The sequence below is a fragment of the Armigeres subalbatus genome, chromosome 1, assembly GCF_024139115.2.
Source record: "Armigeres subalbatus isolate Guangzhou_Male chromosome 1, GZ_Asu_2, whole genome shotgun sequence".
Classification (NCBI taxonomy): domain Eukaryota; kingdom Metazoa; phylum Arthropoda; class Insecta; order Diptera; family Culicidae; genus Armigeres; species Armigeres subalbatus.
Genome location: NC_085139.1, coordinates 294853549 through 294870320, shown reverse-complemented (window position 1 = coordinate 294870320; position 16772 = coordinate 294853549). Strand labels below are relative to the sequence as shown.

At 39.6% G+C, this 16772-nt stretch overlaps 1 protein-coding gene across 2 annotated transcripts in view; it reads right to left on the bottom strand.

Annotated features, from left to right (window-relative positions):
• LOC134207749 (nuclear factor of activated T-cells 5) overlaps positions 1-16772 on the bottom strand; it is a 263107-nt gene that overhangs the window by 229139 nt on the left and 17196 nt on the right. For both annotated transcript variants that reach the window (XM_062683613.1, XM_062683615.1), the window contains exon 2: positions 10706-11763. In XM_062683613.1, coding sequence (XP_062539597.1) covers positions 10706-10979 — 274 coding nt within the window. In that variant the 5' untranslated portion in view covers positions 10980-11763. The remainder of the gene's footprint in view (positions 1-10705; positions 11764-16772) is intronic.

Sequence of the window (16772 nt, the reverse complement as noted above, 5' to 3'; positions counted from 1 at the left end):
CTACATCAAAAATACAACGGAGCTTTTATCCAGAATTTATTGGAGCTTTCAAATTACAAACATCGGTTCATCTTCTGCCTGTCTCTTCGCTTCTACTATTCTACACCTTTCCCATTAATACCTAATTGGTCGGTCCCTAGTCTCCTATCGTGTGTGCTCTCCTGGTGTGGTTCACTCAACAGTAACGTGCAACGTTCTTCGCCTAGCAACGGATTATGGGCTATGTTGCGGCGGAAAATCACATGCGCATGGATTAAAGAAAGGAGTACTCACTTTGAGAATGGACGCGACGACTAGTACGACGGCGCGTCCATATGACGGTTGGACTTGCGGACGATGGCGGTAAAGTTGCACGCTGTTCGCCGGCGGGTAGGCAGTTGGCTAGTTGATTATGCTGCGACTGCGGTTGTCGCCTACGAATGGCTTTGTCGACCTCCGGATCGAAAACTTACGGTCTCATGCGGCGCGACGCGGCACGTGCGTCGATGTCCGTCGGTCGTCACCAACGGAGGGAAAAACGGTTGCCTTACTTCTTCTCTCTTCAGTGGTAATGCCCTGCCTAGGGCGCATTGATTGGCGATCGCCTTCCTCTTCCGGCGTGCCCCGGGAAAACCTCGTACCCTGATGGTGGGGTCAGAATTGGTCTCGACGTTTCGTTGTGGTATCTTGGGCGTCGTAGCAGCGTGGTCGCGAATCTAAATACATAAGATGACCGTTGCACGTTGCACGTGTCAGCACTAGATTTCCACAACTAAATTGCACAAGTTACCTTTTTAAAACCACCAGCACACACGATAACACACCAATATTAACTTCGCACACACGACTAGCTACGATAACTATCTAAGGGAAAGGGTTTAAAGTTTTAATTGCTTTGGGAAAGGGTTTTGCTAAAGATTCACTGATTGAAAACACTGGCTTTTACCTTAAAGAAACTACCACGGCGCAAGAACACTTGGACCACTCCTGCCTCTTCCACGGATCAGTTCGAAGTGAATCTGATCACTTCAAGAATCCTCAGATTAACCGCCGAATTAATTTCGTCACCGGAAATCACGAAGGTAAATTCGCGATACCGACGGTTGCTCTCATGCTCATGACAATCATTTTCGCGCATGTTCGCGTCTCTTCACACGAACAGCCTAAGTTAGCCACCTTTCTGTCCATGCGAGAGGGACTTCGGAAAAGGTCAATAAATCTTCAAAAGAATCCCAACAGGTCGATGCACGCCGAAGCTCATATGCAAATTTTGCGGGATCAAGCAATCTTGGGTGGCTTACGCAATTTAATCCCACGGTATCTCACCACTTGAGTTGGATCTCATAAATTATTTAATTCAGGGGAATTGCAGAAATGAACGCGAATGAACTCTCTCTAGTTGTTTCTGTTTTCTTCATTAGACTGGTTTAAACTTTTATTTACCTATATTGATTTAATGACTTGAACCGTGAAAACGAATAAAACATTTAACAAGAAACAAAACAATAATAACAATTAGAATATTTACCATAATTGTAACGACCCGAAGGCTCGTTACACCCAGCCACCAATAGATGCTCCGGACGGCGACAATCTTTCTCTGTATTTCATAAACCGCTTCATAGAAAGTAAACGAAAATAAATTCAAAATAAAACTGATTACTCCACCAAGCGGTAATGGTACCTTTCTCGTACATTATGAACATAGTATTTTAACCAAACCATACATTATATTGTCTGATCCAGGGAACATTTGAGCATACATTCATTCGATCGTAGCCCTCGTAAACGAAGATTTTTTTTAAACGTTGATATCCGTTTTGACCAAAAGTCCAATCTAAGCTTGGGAAAAGTAACGATAAAAGAATGTATCGAACGTCCCCATTTCATCCGGTCAAAACTCATGCGCCGAGTAAATTAGTTGCTCCAAAGTGCATCATACACGTTATCTGTTTGGAACTGGAGGAAACAAATTGACACTGATATAAACGAAACGGCATTTCGCCAGATTACAACAGTGTATCCCCACCGCTTATCACTCGAAAAAATATCTTCCTAATCCAGGAAGGAAACGTGCATATTTGTGCGAAATGTAAAGCGATTTGATTATTGACGCTAAGATATGATAATTAACAGGAAGTGTGGAAATTTTTCATTCATTCATGGGAGCAAGGTGTACCATTCCAGTGACATTGAAGAGGTCACTTCCATCGCCACCTGGAAAAGTAAGCAGTAAGAAATTCGAAGTAAGAAATGATAAGTGATTAGTGGGAAGTGAAAAATGAGAAGTGAGGAGTGAGAAATTTGTAGTGCGAAGTGAAAAGAGAAAAATAAGAAGTCCGATGTGCGAAGTGAGAAATGAATAGTGGGAAGAAAAAGGTAAGAAGAGAGAAGTAAGAAGTAAGTGGTGATAAATGAGGAGTGAGAAGGGAGTTGTGAAAGGGGAGTAGTAATAAGTTAGAACCGAGGAACAAGAAGTAAGAAACGAGATTTTCTCTTTTCTTCTTGTGTTTTCCTTCTTCTTTAAGTCTTACATCTCTCCACCCACTTTTCACTACTCAACAACTCGCTTCACAGTACTCAATAGCCATCTCTCACTGCTCACCCCTTGTTTCTGTTTGTCTCACTACTCACATCCTACTTCTCACTTTGCAACTATCACTTCTCACTTTCCAATACTCACATGTTACTGCACATTTCTCAATGCTCAATACTCACTTCCTTTTCTCATTACTCACTTCGCACTATTCTGTACTCATTTCGAACGTATCTCACCCCATCTCAGTTCTCCCTGTTCTTCATTAACATCGAACATCTCCAGGGTTGTAACAACTACGCGGATTTGGCGCGGATTTACATAACGATTTTAGGGTTTCGCGCGGATTTAGTTTTAGGTGGAAATTTAATTAATAAAATGCTAAATCTAAGGAAGTTTATTTGAAAATTAGTTTGATGCCTGTTTATAGATGGGCTTTATTTTCATTAGCAAATGTTGTTGAGAACAAATTTACGTTTCAAGGTTATTAACATTATTTTTCGGATATGTCTATGTCCTTATTTAATGGCATCATTTAAACAAATGTTATGAGGAGAGATACGCCACTTGTTGTCCTTTTCATCCATTCTAAAACACGACGCACACAAACCATGTCTATTGGAGGACATGAATACCCATTTTCATCTTGACAATTTCTTTGTAATTCCAAGATATTTGTCAGTTTCTGATTGGTTGTTTCTTTTACGATGAACCACTCAGCATGATATATTATATCATTCTTCAAAAGTCGTCAGGAATTCTTTCATAATATTGGAACATTTTATATTTCCTTTATAACATTCATCCAGAACGAAAAAGGGTTTATAAGGTATCCCGGGGCAAGTGGGACCTAAAAAACGCTAGTTCAGCAAAATCGTTACCGCATACTTAGAGAACAGGGTATTTCAGGACATTAACCACGGATACATAATCATATGCTTCCGTTGTTGAAGTGTAGACGTTTTATAAGCGTGTTGTTCAGTTACAAAAATATTGGTAGTGACATAAATAAATTTACCTGTGAGACCCACTTACCCCTTCAAACGGGGCAAGTGGGACCTATTCTGCTCTATACTGTCGAACGAAACTAATTTGAAGAATGTAGATATAATGTTCTGAGTCGTAGTATTTCAGATCATGGATGGAGATTTATTGCTCTTCAGACTTTTGTTTTGGCAAAAAAAGGGATTACAATGTTAGCAAATATATAAACAAGACAACAGCCGGTTTACTGTTTATTTGGCTATTGTCTGGCTTTCCATTAGCTTACTTTTTTACCAAATGTGTTAGATTGAAATCTTTGTTCACTTTTCGAATGAATGTTGCTCTGTTTAGAACAAGAATTATTATATAAATTAGAACTTTAAAAGGAACGTTTTTATTCAGGCGATGCGCAGTGCTGTAAATTTGTAAAAGAAAGAAATGGCCAATTTATGTCTTAAGCACTTTATTTATCTGAAAATCTGTTAATCTGATGCGATGTTTAAAAATAACAAAACACAAGAAAAAACCTGTTGATCTATTGTAGAATAAATAGATTGTTTGCACTGTAAACGGAAAATTTCGCATAGTTATAACCATTGCTCTTTTCCATGAGGAAGATAATTTCCAGAAAGTAAAATACACATTTGGTAAATCAACTGTACACTACTTCTTAACAACGAAACCAACGATATCAACTGCATTTGATTCAGATCCATATGATATATGAGTGTCGAAGTTATTTTTCACTAGAAAACAATCTAAAAACAGGTAAAATGGCTCTATCGAAAATGTTTTTCAAATATGTCCCACTTGCCCCATGTATGTTAAAACTTAAGGGCAAGTGAAAATAGCAGATTTTGGCTTTAATCAAAACTTTTAAATCGTTTTCGATGTCACACAATTATTTAATTGCTCAAAATATTCACTTCCCACATCAATGACGAATTAAGAAACGACTGTTTTGATGGAAATCCATTGAATTAAAATAAAAGTAATAGATTTTGCCGGTAGTTTTAAGTCATGATTAAACAATATCATTAGTATGGCGCCGCAAATGGTTTTAATTCCATTTTTTTTTGTGTCAGGCGAATTCGTTGATAATTCTGCTTCATGTTTCTAGAACATTGTTACAATTAAAAACGTTCACCGATTAATCGGCAGCCGTAGTACCCACTTACTTATTTTCACTTGCGCCGGGGTACCTTACAACAATTGGGAACATAAAAATGTTCTGTGATTTAATGCAGATGCCTCATTTTAATAAGTTCTTCCGCAGAAGTCGATCAAAAAATAAAAGATGATTCGCAAAAGTTATTTCTGTCGGTTTTTTTAATGATATTTTCGGTCAACTCCGATTTTACAGGATTACCAACAGAAAACGCAGAAACCTCCCTAAAGAAGTTTCCACATGGACCCTATGATGTCCTTGTATAAGTTCCTTGCAAATAAATTTCCACACCGTGAAGAGGATTTCTGCAGCATTAAAAACCCGAAAAGTTATAAAGTCATTTTTGGATGAATTTCCTGGAGCGGTGACCGCAGGGATGGCTATAAAAAATCGAAAAGAATGCCGCCTTGAATTTACAAAAGAGTTATAGCGATGATCACAGAAATTTCTTCAATAAGTGCTCGAAAATAGAACCGGCAGTTTTTCCGCAGGAAGTCACCAATCAATTTCTGCAAGCGATTTCCGTAGGAATTCATAAAGGGATTTCTGCAAGTAAGCTCTGAAAATTTTCCGCAGGTTATTTGTAGAGAATATACTTGAACTTACGACAAAGTTCCCAAATAAATTACAAAATAACTTCCCAGGGGAATTTTGTAAGAATACTCGGAGGAATTCCCACAGATAATTCGGAGCGACTTCTGCACTTCAGCAGTTTCGAGGGCAGTTGGATTTCTGCAAACATTTCCATGAAGACTTCCGGGAGAATTACCGGAGGATGAGCCTCAGAAATTTCTGGGATGAATTTCTACAGCACGAAAGATGAATTTCTACAGGAGTTCTCGGAGTTTTTAAATGAAATTCCAGTAAGAATGGTCAACAAAATTTCTGCGTAAACTTTTAGAAAAGTTTGTTACAAGAATTGAAGGAGAAATAACGGACTAATTTCTGTTGGAGTTTACGCAAGTAATTCTGCCGTATTTCCAAAGAAATTTCTTCTGAAATTCCTAAAAATATTCCTGGAATTTTTGAATGAATTTACGCCTGATTCTGATTTAAAAATCAACGGAGCTTGAGCAACTATGTTAGATTTTGTTTTTTTTTTCTTGATATGAATTCAAATATTTGTTTTACAGAAGTTTTGTTTAAAAAAAATGGAGCTTCATTGTCTAATTCCTTGATTTCTACGCAAGTTTGTCTTGTGATCAATGACTACAACAAAGCTGCATAATTAATTACTTCAAAAGAAATGGCGGTTTTAGCAGATTTTTTTCAACATTTGCCACGTTTATCTTTCAAATCTGGACTTAACATTCATAAAGTGACAATAACGGAACAAAACATGCCAAAGCCATTATCTAATCCAAAAAGCAATGCTTATGCAAATATGTAGTTTTGAATGTTTAGTTTTTGTTCCCTTAGATTCAGTACTTCTAGTGGTGATTAAGGCCATTTAGAAGGGTTGTAATTTACTACTTGTAATACTCATTGCGGTTTTATTAGTCCTATTAGCATTTCGATACACACATATGTGGCAGTTTAAAATTATATTTGAAATCAGTAATATTTTAAAAAAAGAACTTGAAGAGAAGACGTTCAATAAATTGTTAAACAAAAATTGATATATTAGTTTTTTAGATCTCAGGGCTGGTAGCGACCGAAGCCACTCAAAATAGTGACTTTAGTGACCAAAGCCGACGAAAAAAGGGACCAAATAGTGACTTTCAGTTGCAGAAAAAGTGACCAAATAGTGACTTTCAATTTCAATTTCAAGTTCGATGAGACGAAATCAAGCGTTTTTTGGTCGAAGGTGAATATTTTTTTTTCGTAATTTGTGGCGGAAAACACCTTTCACTCACCACTCTTTTCTCTTAGAACAAAATCAGAAGAGAAACGAAAATCGTACTCGCTAACTTTTATCTACTTAGTGACTAAGTAAAATTATTGCCCTCTCTTTTAACCCCACGGAAAATTTAATTAATATCAGTAAAAAGCAAGACAACTCAAAACTATGAGTAGTCTTCAAGCAAATCAAATTTTTACGCCAGTGGAAGTGAGCGAAATATGGTTATCACTCTTAAGGGCACTCCTCACGGAATCAAAATTTGAAAGTACTCACGTTTTCAAGGGCTCACCACAAGAAGCAACGCACAACTGTCATTTTTATAATTTCAGATTGGCTGCGTCGCAGCATGCGTAAAATTATAAGAATACCAGTACTTCGAAATTAGGATTCTGTGATGAGTGTCCTTATTAACATTTGTTTTTCTTTCCGGAAAATTATTTCTCGGAGAAAATCTGCGTGAATGAGCATTCTCTTCTCGTGAGAATGAGTGAAAATTACGATCATTGGATTAGCTGAACACCTACTTAAGAAAGATGCAGAGAACTCTACGATTTGTCATAGGTTCCACTGATGTTTTTGGAATTTTTAGTGAGACAGGAACAACAGTACCTAGGATCGTTTTGGTAGAAAACGATACAAAAAATATAAAGATTCCTGTACAACGAGCCTAGGCTTGAACGCTGGACCTCCTGCTTGTAATGAGGACCATGCTCTCTGAAGATTTAAATAACTTTACTCCAAAATATGCAGATTTTCCGACTTGCTGTGCGTATTCATGAACGATTTTTGCTATGGAATTCGACAGCGCATGCAATCTTCAAAATTGGGGAGACTTGATCGCCTTTCTATGATATCTATTCAATAAATATATATTTTCTTGATTTTTTTAGACAAATTTTTATATGGATGCCTAATAAGGAATAAAGTCTCCTCAAATTGAGTCAACAACTTAAAATCCAAATATCCTGAAATTGTGGTGGAATGATGGCTTTTTTTTTCAGTGAAGATCATTTAGCATATTTATGGATGTGTGCTGTGAAAAAATGATAGCATTTGGTCATTATTGGGAGAAGTTGTTCTAATTTTGCGTGGCCACTAAAAAACATCTTCAAGAGGAACAAAACACATTAAATAATAGAGTAAATAAGGTTGTCAATTAAAAAAATAACTCGCCACATAACGATCATTTATCTAGAAGATCTATTATAAAAATACGCTATAACAATACTACTTTACTGCCCATGATCGCATATTTGTGACATATGTATTTTGGTTGATTTTGTAAATCGTTTATCAATCCTCCCCAGAAACTCAATCATTTCCAGCTTACCACAGATAAGCAAGATAGTAAAACCTATTTTACTGTTGTGGGATTAGATCCATTATTGAGCTTTGTGAACGATTCACAGGTTTTTTACAAAATGAACAAGAATGCGAGTGTTACGCCTGCGATCATGGGCAGTTTAGTTCTTGGTAAAACAGGGGAGAAATCAAGTCTCCCAAGGAAACAAGTCTCCCCACCTTCCCCTACTGCATAAAGTTTGAGTTTTAAAAAAAACTCGAAATCGACAGGTCTCTTGCTTGCATAACTGTATACCAATTTATAAATTGTGACGTAAAACACCTTTAAGGTTCCCCCAAACACACGCGATGCGACAGTCGCGACGCGATTCTAGCGCTTGGCGACTGCGATTCTGTCGCCGTTGGTATGGAAGCGTAAATAGAACATTGCCTGCAGCGACCCAACGATAGAATCGCGGCGACTAGTTGTCGCCGTCGCGGCAATAAAATCACTTAGGTCTGGGAGAGCCTTTAATTAGCTACTGGTGAAATGCCAATAAGAGCGCGATGTTTCAGAGTGATCATTTTTCCAAGATCCGTAATTTCATTTCCACCAACAACAAAGCATCTTCCGAAGGATACATAAAGCTTTATTAAAAAATCTTAGTCAATAGTTTCAAAATAGTTGAAAATAGTGACTTTTTGCGAGAAAAAGCAACTTTAGTGACTTGAGGTCGAAAAAAGAGACTTATTAGTGACCAGCCCGAAAAAAGTGACCAAGTCACTAAAAAGTGACCCGCTACCAGGCCTGAGATCTGGATCGCGCGGATTTGGGGCGGAATGGATTTCATGTCGCGCGGAAATGGCGCGGATTTGACGCGGAAAATATTTCAAGATCTCCGTAACAACCCTGATCTCACTTCTCACTTTGCTTCGGTTACCTAAAAATGGGCGAGACTTTTTTACTCGTTTCTGGTGTAGAAAAAGTATTTTGGCTATAACTTCTGATCCCATAGTCCACTCACTAGAGTTAGTTAAATGAGAATAAAATCTTCGGAAGACCCTATCGGCTACCGCAACATTCATTCAAAAATACTACGCCTCAAAATACATGACATCTTACATGGAACAACATACTCTAATTTAACTGCTCACTTTCACCGCCTCTTTGAAGAAGTACTCATTATACTGTGCACTGCTTTGTAGTCCGGGACATCCTGAACAACTTAGCCGAATACAACTCAAGTGTAGGTAAAAAGGATTTCAAGCGCAATATTTCATAAATATTGCAAGCACACTAGCGCCATCTGTTTGTGAAATTCCAAATTACTTCTCCCATCACAGGACAGCCCATTTCCTTCCGACGATCTTGGCATCATCTTTACAAATTCCAAATTTGTTCGATAACAATATTTACAATGTAAAATACTCCATATATCGGAGTATCATGGCCAAGCGGCCAAATTCTAAACTAATCAATGCCTCATATCAAAGCACATGCCTTTCTGCATTACCTTTTTGAAAAGGTGCAGTTCAAAATGGGCAGTATTTTCAGATATAGCTAAAATAGGCACAAAAATCACTGTTTTTGTACACTTTTTTACGAAAACCCCTCTCCGCAAGGTACCCGCCCACCTATGGTCAATCTTAGGTAACGTCCTAAAAGATGTTTGATTTATTTTTCGATCCATCCTAAAAAAAATCCTGAATTGACCAAACAACCAAAAAGTTATAACAATTTCAATTTGGGGTCAATATGACCCCAAGGCACAGACAACGTAGTTTTTTGATAAAATTAGACTAGCGGTAATTTTCAAGATTTTTCAAGCGAATTTGCACCTAGCGAACAGATCTCGGCGAGAGTATGTATTACCAAACTACCAAAACTTTTGAGAATCGGTTGAAAACTAAAAAAATTGCAGCCTTTCAAAGTAGCTGACCCCAGAGTATAGACAAAAGGTAAAAGAGAGTTTGAAAACCATATTCTCATCGAAATTCAAAAGAGTTTTCCTGGAAATTTCAAAGAATTCCCGTTGGAGCCTTAAACCATTCCCTATCGAAAAACTGAGGCAATTCACCGGAAACTTTTTGAAAAAATCCCTCGAATATTTATTTTTTTTAGCTTAGCTATGTTTTAAGTATAAGAATTTTCAGTGGAAATGCAAAAAATCATGAGAAAAATCTGAATATGTTCCCGTGGAAGATCAAGAGAATTTTTAAGAATTAAATTGGTCTCCAAACCTTCAAAAACATATGAATCTTTATGTAGGGGAACTGATCAGCACTTTATCTCATAGCACCCATGTTTATCCCATTAAAAACAAAGCAATGAAAAAAAAATTAAATCATTTGTTTTTTTTTGTGTATTTTTTTTCAACAGTGAGCACGCTTGTTAGCAAAAAGAAACGACAAGAATGGTGATGTATTTTTTTGTTTTGCGATTAGATGAATTTATGTTGGAGAACGGAACAGTTCCTCTTGATAGATTACAAAAATCCACATCTGTGGACCACTAAGTCACCCACTTGATAAACCTTTTATAGGTCCCCCATCTTTAAAAATTCGAACTTAAATATTTTGCGGTAATTCCTAAGTACATTGCACAATATGTTCATGATCTGACAACTTAATGTCGAGCTCAATTCCAAAATATTGAAATGCTAATTTATATTGCACCTACTTGTAAATTTTCGAATGTTATTCACAGATTATTTGTTACAATCAACAGTCATGCTCTGATTGCGAATTACACCGGACATAATCATTGGACATACATGATGAATCAGAGCCTGTTGAATTTTGTTGTTGATTATTCTCACCAATACACACTTCTGAAAGTGTGATATCATGCAACAAGTGGCACAGATTTGTGTGCGATTTTTAAAGGGCAGCAAAAAGGACATAAAGCGCTTACCTGTTCCACTGGCAGTAGTCCTGATTAAGTTTTGAGCTGCGGCAGCACCACCAACACTGTTTTCCCCTCCGACACTACTACCACTACCATTCCATATCTTCTTGCCACCCTTTCCTTTGCCCTTGCCGGAAGCTGCAGTGGGTTGACGGCTGGCCCCGAATCCGGAAACGAACTGCGTTCCACTGCTACTGGTGCCAGCTGCTGTCGAAACCGGATTGACACTCGCTTGGGGCACACGTTTAAGCGAGGGTGAGGTTTGACATTTCAAAAGCATACTCGGTTCGTCGATTTTCGCACCTCCAGCTGTTAGATATCTAAGGAAATCTCTCAAGTCGTAAGACTGTCACAAGCACACTTTACGGATCTTTACACAACTGAGCACAATGTGAACAGGATTGCTCAATGCTTCCACTTGATTTGGGTTGTTTTTGTTCACTTATTTATTACATATATTGATTCGCTGGCTTCATGCCCAATAACAACAATCTGTTAATGATTTACTTCCTGATTTTTCTTCCAACGATTAATCCATCTCGTCAAGCCACAATCAACCCAAAAAAACACAAAACATTCACTTCTTGAAAAACGAAAGCAGACACTCTGCGTTATCAACGCCTTTTTCCTACTAGTCGGTTGCTACCCGTGAACGACCTTGCATTTATCACTAGCTATGCCCAAGGCTCTTGTTCTGCTCGTCGTAGGTAAATAGTGGCACAGCACCAACACCGACTCCGCTGCGTCGTGGTGAAAATACGCCCAACACGCACTTATTCGTGTGCTGCGAAAGGATAACCAAACACGCGCGCGCACACTCATACACCGTTCGAACGAAATCCTTCTTATCGGGAGATCCTCTCTGTTTATCCTACCTCGGCAAGGACTGTGCCGCGTCGCACTGCACCACTTGTGGGTGTTTTGTGTGTAAACACTTTTTTTTGGGTAACTTTTCACACGTCGTCACTCACAACACTTGTTGCGTCCACGCAGAAACAGAAGTCCTTTTTAAAGGATTTTAAACTTTTGGAATTTGATCGCACTGTTCAGAAATGTTTTGTAATCTGCAAAAAGGAAAAAAAAAAGATTATTTATTTCATTGGAAATAAAACAAATACCGTATACTTAGTATACGAGAAAGGCAAAAGATGTATCATTTCACAGAAATTAGCTGTTATATAATTGTTTAATCAAGTCGTTTACGAGGAACACATGGGGTTGCCATTCCATAAGGTTTGAGACCGAGTATTTGCGAGCAAAGCCGGGTTCTTCGGCGGTACTAACTCTTCTCATGACAAGTGAAGACATTCCACTAAAAGGCTTTAACAGCAACCTTAAACCTCAACCTTATTTTACAAACAAACGAAGGATTTTACTCTTGCAGCCAGGGTTCGTAATGCTCACTCAATATCAAGAGCACAGGATGCTCCTTCACGAAAATTTTCGGGGAGAAATCACTTTTCGGGAAAGAAAAACAGCCTGGAGAGTGATAACCATTTTTCACTCACTTCGATTGCCGCCAAAAGTTGGTTTGCTCTTTTAATTTCATGGCATCATCAATGCAAATGGTAGTAGCCTATGTGAATCAAATAACCTAATGCTTGTAGCATTCAGTAGTTTTGTACATAATTTTGTAAATAAATTAGTTTGTAAGTATTCAAATCTTTTAATCGCCAATAAGTTGCATATAATTTTCCCTTGACATAGGCAAACGAGCATTAATCAATCAGCCAAGTTCTCCAAGGGCGGGGTCATTTGTATTCTGGATAAGGTGGGAAAGGGATAGCAGCGCGACTATCTTGTCAAGTTATCAATCGGCACGATAAAGTCACGATTGTACACAAAGGGGTCGGGAAATGACGTACTTCCGGTTGTGTCCGAGTACCACCTTCCTTAATCTGAGGATTCACAGACTCGATCATTTCGACCAAAGCATGAAATCGAATAAAGTCCCAGGGGTCGACCGCATATCAGCCGAGATGCTCAAAGCTGACCCCATGACATCCGCTCAACTACTGCATCGTTTATTTCGTAATAACTGGGACACCACAACTTTCCCGGTCGACTGGATGCATGCAAGGTATCTTAGTGAAGGTGCCCAAAAAAGGTGACCTGACTGTATGCGATAACTGGCGAGGCATTATGTCGCTGTGTACCGTTCTCAAAGTTCTGTGCAAAATTATCCTAGCCCGGATTCAGGAGAAGATCGATGCGACTCTCCGGCGGCAGCAAGCCGGATTCCGTGCCGGAAGATTATGTGTGGACCATATTGTCACGTTTCGCATTATTCTGGAGCAGGTCAATTCCAAGAGTCCCTTTACTTGGTATTCATTGACTACGAAAAAGCTTTCGACCGTCTCAATCACGAGAATATGTGGGGCGCCCTGAGACGCAAGGGGGTTCCTGAGAAAATCATCGGCCTCATCGAGGCACAGTACGAGGCCTTTTCGTGTAGAGTGCTGCACAATGGGGTCCTGTCCGACCCTATCTGGGTCGTAGCTGGTGTGAGGCAAGGATGTATTCTATCACCGTTACTGTTCCTCATCGTAATCGATGAGATTCTGGTAGATGCGATTGACCGTGAAGCAAACCGCGGGCTGTTATGGCAGCTTAAACCATGGAGCACCTAAACGACTTCGAATTGGCTGATGACGTTGCACTCCTCGCGCAACGGCGTTCTGATATGCAGAGTAAGCTCAACGACCTTGCCGAGCGCTCCTCCTCGGCAGGTTTAGTCATCAACGTCAACAAAACCAAATCGTTGGATGTAAACACGGTGACTCCATCCAGTTTCACAGTAGCCGGGTAACCAGTGGAGAATGTAGAAAGCTTCCAATATCTTGGTAGCCAAATGGCCAAATGACCGGACGATCCGTCACCACATCGGTCCGAGGAGGCCGGAGGACCTCTAGGTGGACGGAATCCACCAGCCACCACCAATCTACTGGTAAGTAAGCAACCCGTCGGGAGACCGCCATCACAACTGCAAACCACACGCTTTATTGAGAAGCGATCGGCGGTCATTTCCATGACCCAATAGCTCATCGACTGTAACTGTAAGTCCATCAAGCCTTTTTTGTATGGAGTGCGGCGTCCAAGGAGGGCATCGCGGAGGAATTTGTTGTCCAGTCATAGACTGAAGGATGTGCCGCCAAAGCCATCACGCCATTTTTTATTTGTCACGAGTTGAAAACCCACCGACAAAAATTGGGTCAGTCATCACAGACCCGTGAACACGCGTGCGTGAGCTTTTTTTTGCCACCACCGAAAGTTACTTTGCGTAACGGGAGCGCAGAGTGCATAGACCAGTATTAGCCAACTTCGGCTGTCATCGCAATACAAGCTGTTACCCGGAGCGCAGATCGTTAAGGAGATGTGCTTCAGCAAATCGTTACGTCACGTTAGAAGGTTAGAGCACAAAGCACGAACGATTATAGATAGGCGATAGGAAAAAATCGCACACAGCTAGGGAAAGAGAGACGACATGAGACATGTGTTCTTATTAGCATTAAGTGAATAAATATGTATCGTCTAATAAAATCGTCCTTTATCTACAAATCATTTGTCAAATATGTTTTCTCGCAGGCAAAACAAATTTCTTAATACTCGCGACATCTATTTAAGCCGTGACCACATAAAAAATTGTTAAATTCTTAAACCTTCGAACCAGTCACATTGGGCCACAGAGCGGAGCTAGCCCGACAAATTACCTTGGAGCTTAGGGGATGCGTAATTTTGAGTTGGTGTTTTCGGAAGAGTGTCGTGTTTTGAAAAAATATGAAGCCCAGCGCCGAGCATTAGTTCAAATTTTCGCCGCATAGATAGCACTGCGATACAAACTTTTTTGTTTTACGGTTTAGAGCTTTGGTGTCTTCGGCAAAGTTGTAGAACGTGGAAAAATAATTATAGTTGCCGAAGACACCTAAGCTGTGTACCTTCTATTTGCAGAAATATAGTAAAAATTGTAAAATTTTATCTTTTTTTCAATTTTTTTTGGACTATTTTCGAAAAATGTAAAAAATAACATTTTAAAACCGCTATGGATAGTGCTCATGGTTTATGAACGCGTTTTTGATATTTCATCAAGTTGAAATAGAAATATTAACCTGAATATTGAAACATATCATGTTTTTTTGGTATCAAATATATTAAATAGTTTTAAATTAAAGTTTGGTATAAAAGTAACATTAGTGGGTCAAAGCAAACAATTCATGGCTAATCAAGAAAACGAGTTTGCAAACACAATACACTTCAGTTGTCTTCTATTACCTTTTTCACGACTTCAACTTTCATTGGACAACGTAACATATAAAGGAAAAAATAATAACAATGGCTAATCTATAAACAATTATGTAAATGTGTTTCATTTGGTCACTTCAATAGTTGTTACACTGATTCTGGGAAGAAATCTCTGGCCGTTTGAGGAAACTGTTTTCTTATGGTCATCCCGGGATCAGAGGTCAGCAAAAGTCGATCAAACACATCTTTAATATTTGCCAGACGACTGAATTTCCTTGAATGGTGCTCCCGGAATTTTAGAATAGATTTATTCCTTCGTTCTTGCGCCTCTTCCGAAAGAAGTCCAACTGGAACTTCACTGTGACTGATTATGGATGATCCATGAACTAAAATCCTGTGCACTGTAGGAGAGAGCGGATAAAAATCGTAAAAACTTACGAATAAGGCTCGAGTCTCCTCTGCATAGCTTTCAAAGGCCTCTACGTTAATTTCCAGCTTGGAAGATAGTGTACAGAGAATTGTCGAAAATCTGTGTATAATATCTTTTTCTATTCCTGTAATTCTGGCGGTTATTTCGGAATCTTAAAAAAATCGACGGGCTGTGTTTCCGTTATTTGTGTTACCTGGTGAAAAATGTTGAATATGATTAAATGAAACTATCTATCGGTAAGGGCTCGCTTATTCGCAAACCAAATGATGAAGCCTACATCAGACTGAAGAGGGAAGCTAAGCGGATCGGACTAGTCATCAACACGTCGAAGACGAAGTACATGATAGGAAGAGGTTCAAGAGAAGACAATGTGAGCCACCCACCGCGAGTTTGCATCGGTGGTGACGAAATCGAGGTGGTAGAAGAATTTGTGTACTTGGGCTCACTGGTGACTGCCGAAAATGACACCAGCAGAGAAATTCGGAGACGCATAGTGGCTGGAAATCGTACGTACTTTGGACTCCGCAAGACGCTCCGATCGAATAGAGTTCGCCGCCGTACCAAACTGACAATCTACAAAACGCTAATTAGACCGGTAGTCCTCTACGGACACGAGACCTGGACGATGCTCGTGGAGGACCAACGCGAAAGGAAAGTGCTGCGTACCATCTATGGTGGGGTGCAGATGGCGGACGGTACGTGGAGGAGGCGAATGAACCACGAATTGCATCAGCTGTTGGGAGAACCATCCATCGTTCACATCGCGAAAATCGGACGACTGCGATGGGCCGGGCACGTAGCCAGAATGTCGGACAGTAACCCGGTGAAAATGGTTCTCGACAACGATCCGACGGGCACAAGAAGGCGAGGTGCGCAGCGGGCAAGGTGGATCGATCAGGTGGAAGATGACTTGCGGACCCTCCGCAGACTGCGTGGTTGGCGACGTGTAGCCATGGACCGAGCCGAATGGAGAAGACTCTTATATACCGCACAGGCCACTTCGGCCTTAGTCTGAATAAATAATAATAATAGTATGCATCTCTCAAGACTTTGAGTTTACGAAGTCTAGTTGTCTGACCAGCACCATCAAACGACTTTCTTGGTCGTCCGGCTGTTTTTTCTGAGATACTGTTGGGGAAATCGAATTTTGAGTCTAGCCATTTTGAATGTTTACGATAGAAGGAAACATTCATGCAATGACTTTTGGCGTAACGTACATCGAAAAATGCTTTCAGCTTACGAAGCGATTTCATGAGGTTTTTTTCACATGCTTACCCTTTAGTTTCCTTGCCACATACAAAGCTACATTATCCAGCGACTGCTTCTTGAGAAACAACTCGACAATTGTTCGTATGGTGATACTGGATACTGATATACTAAATAATGTATGATATGTATAAACTG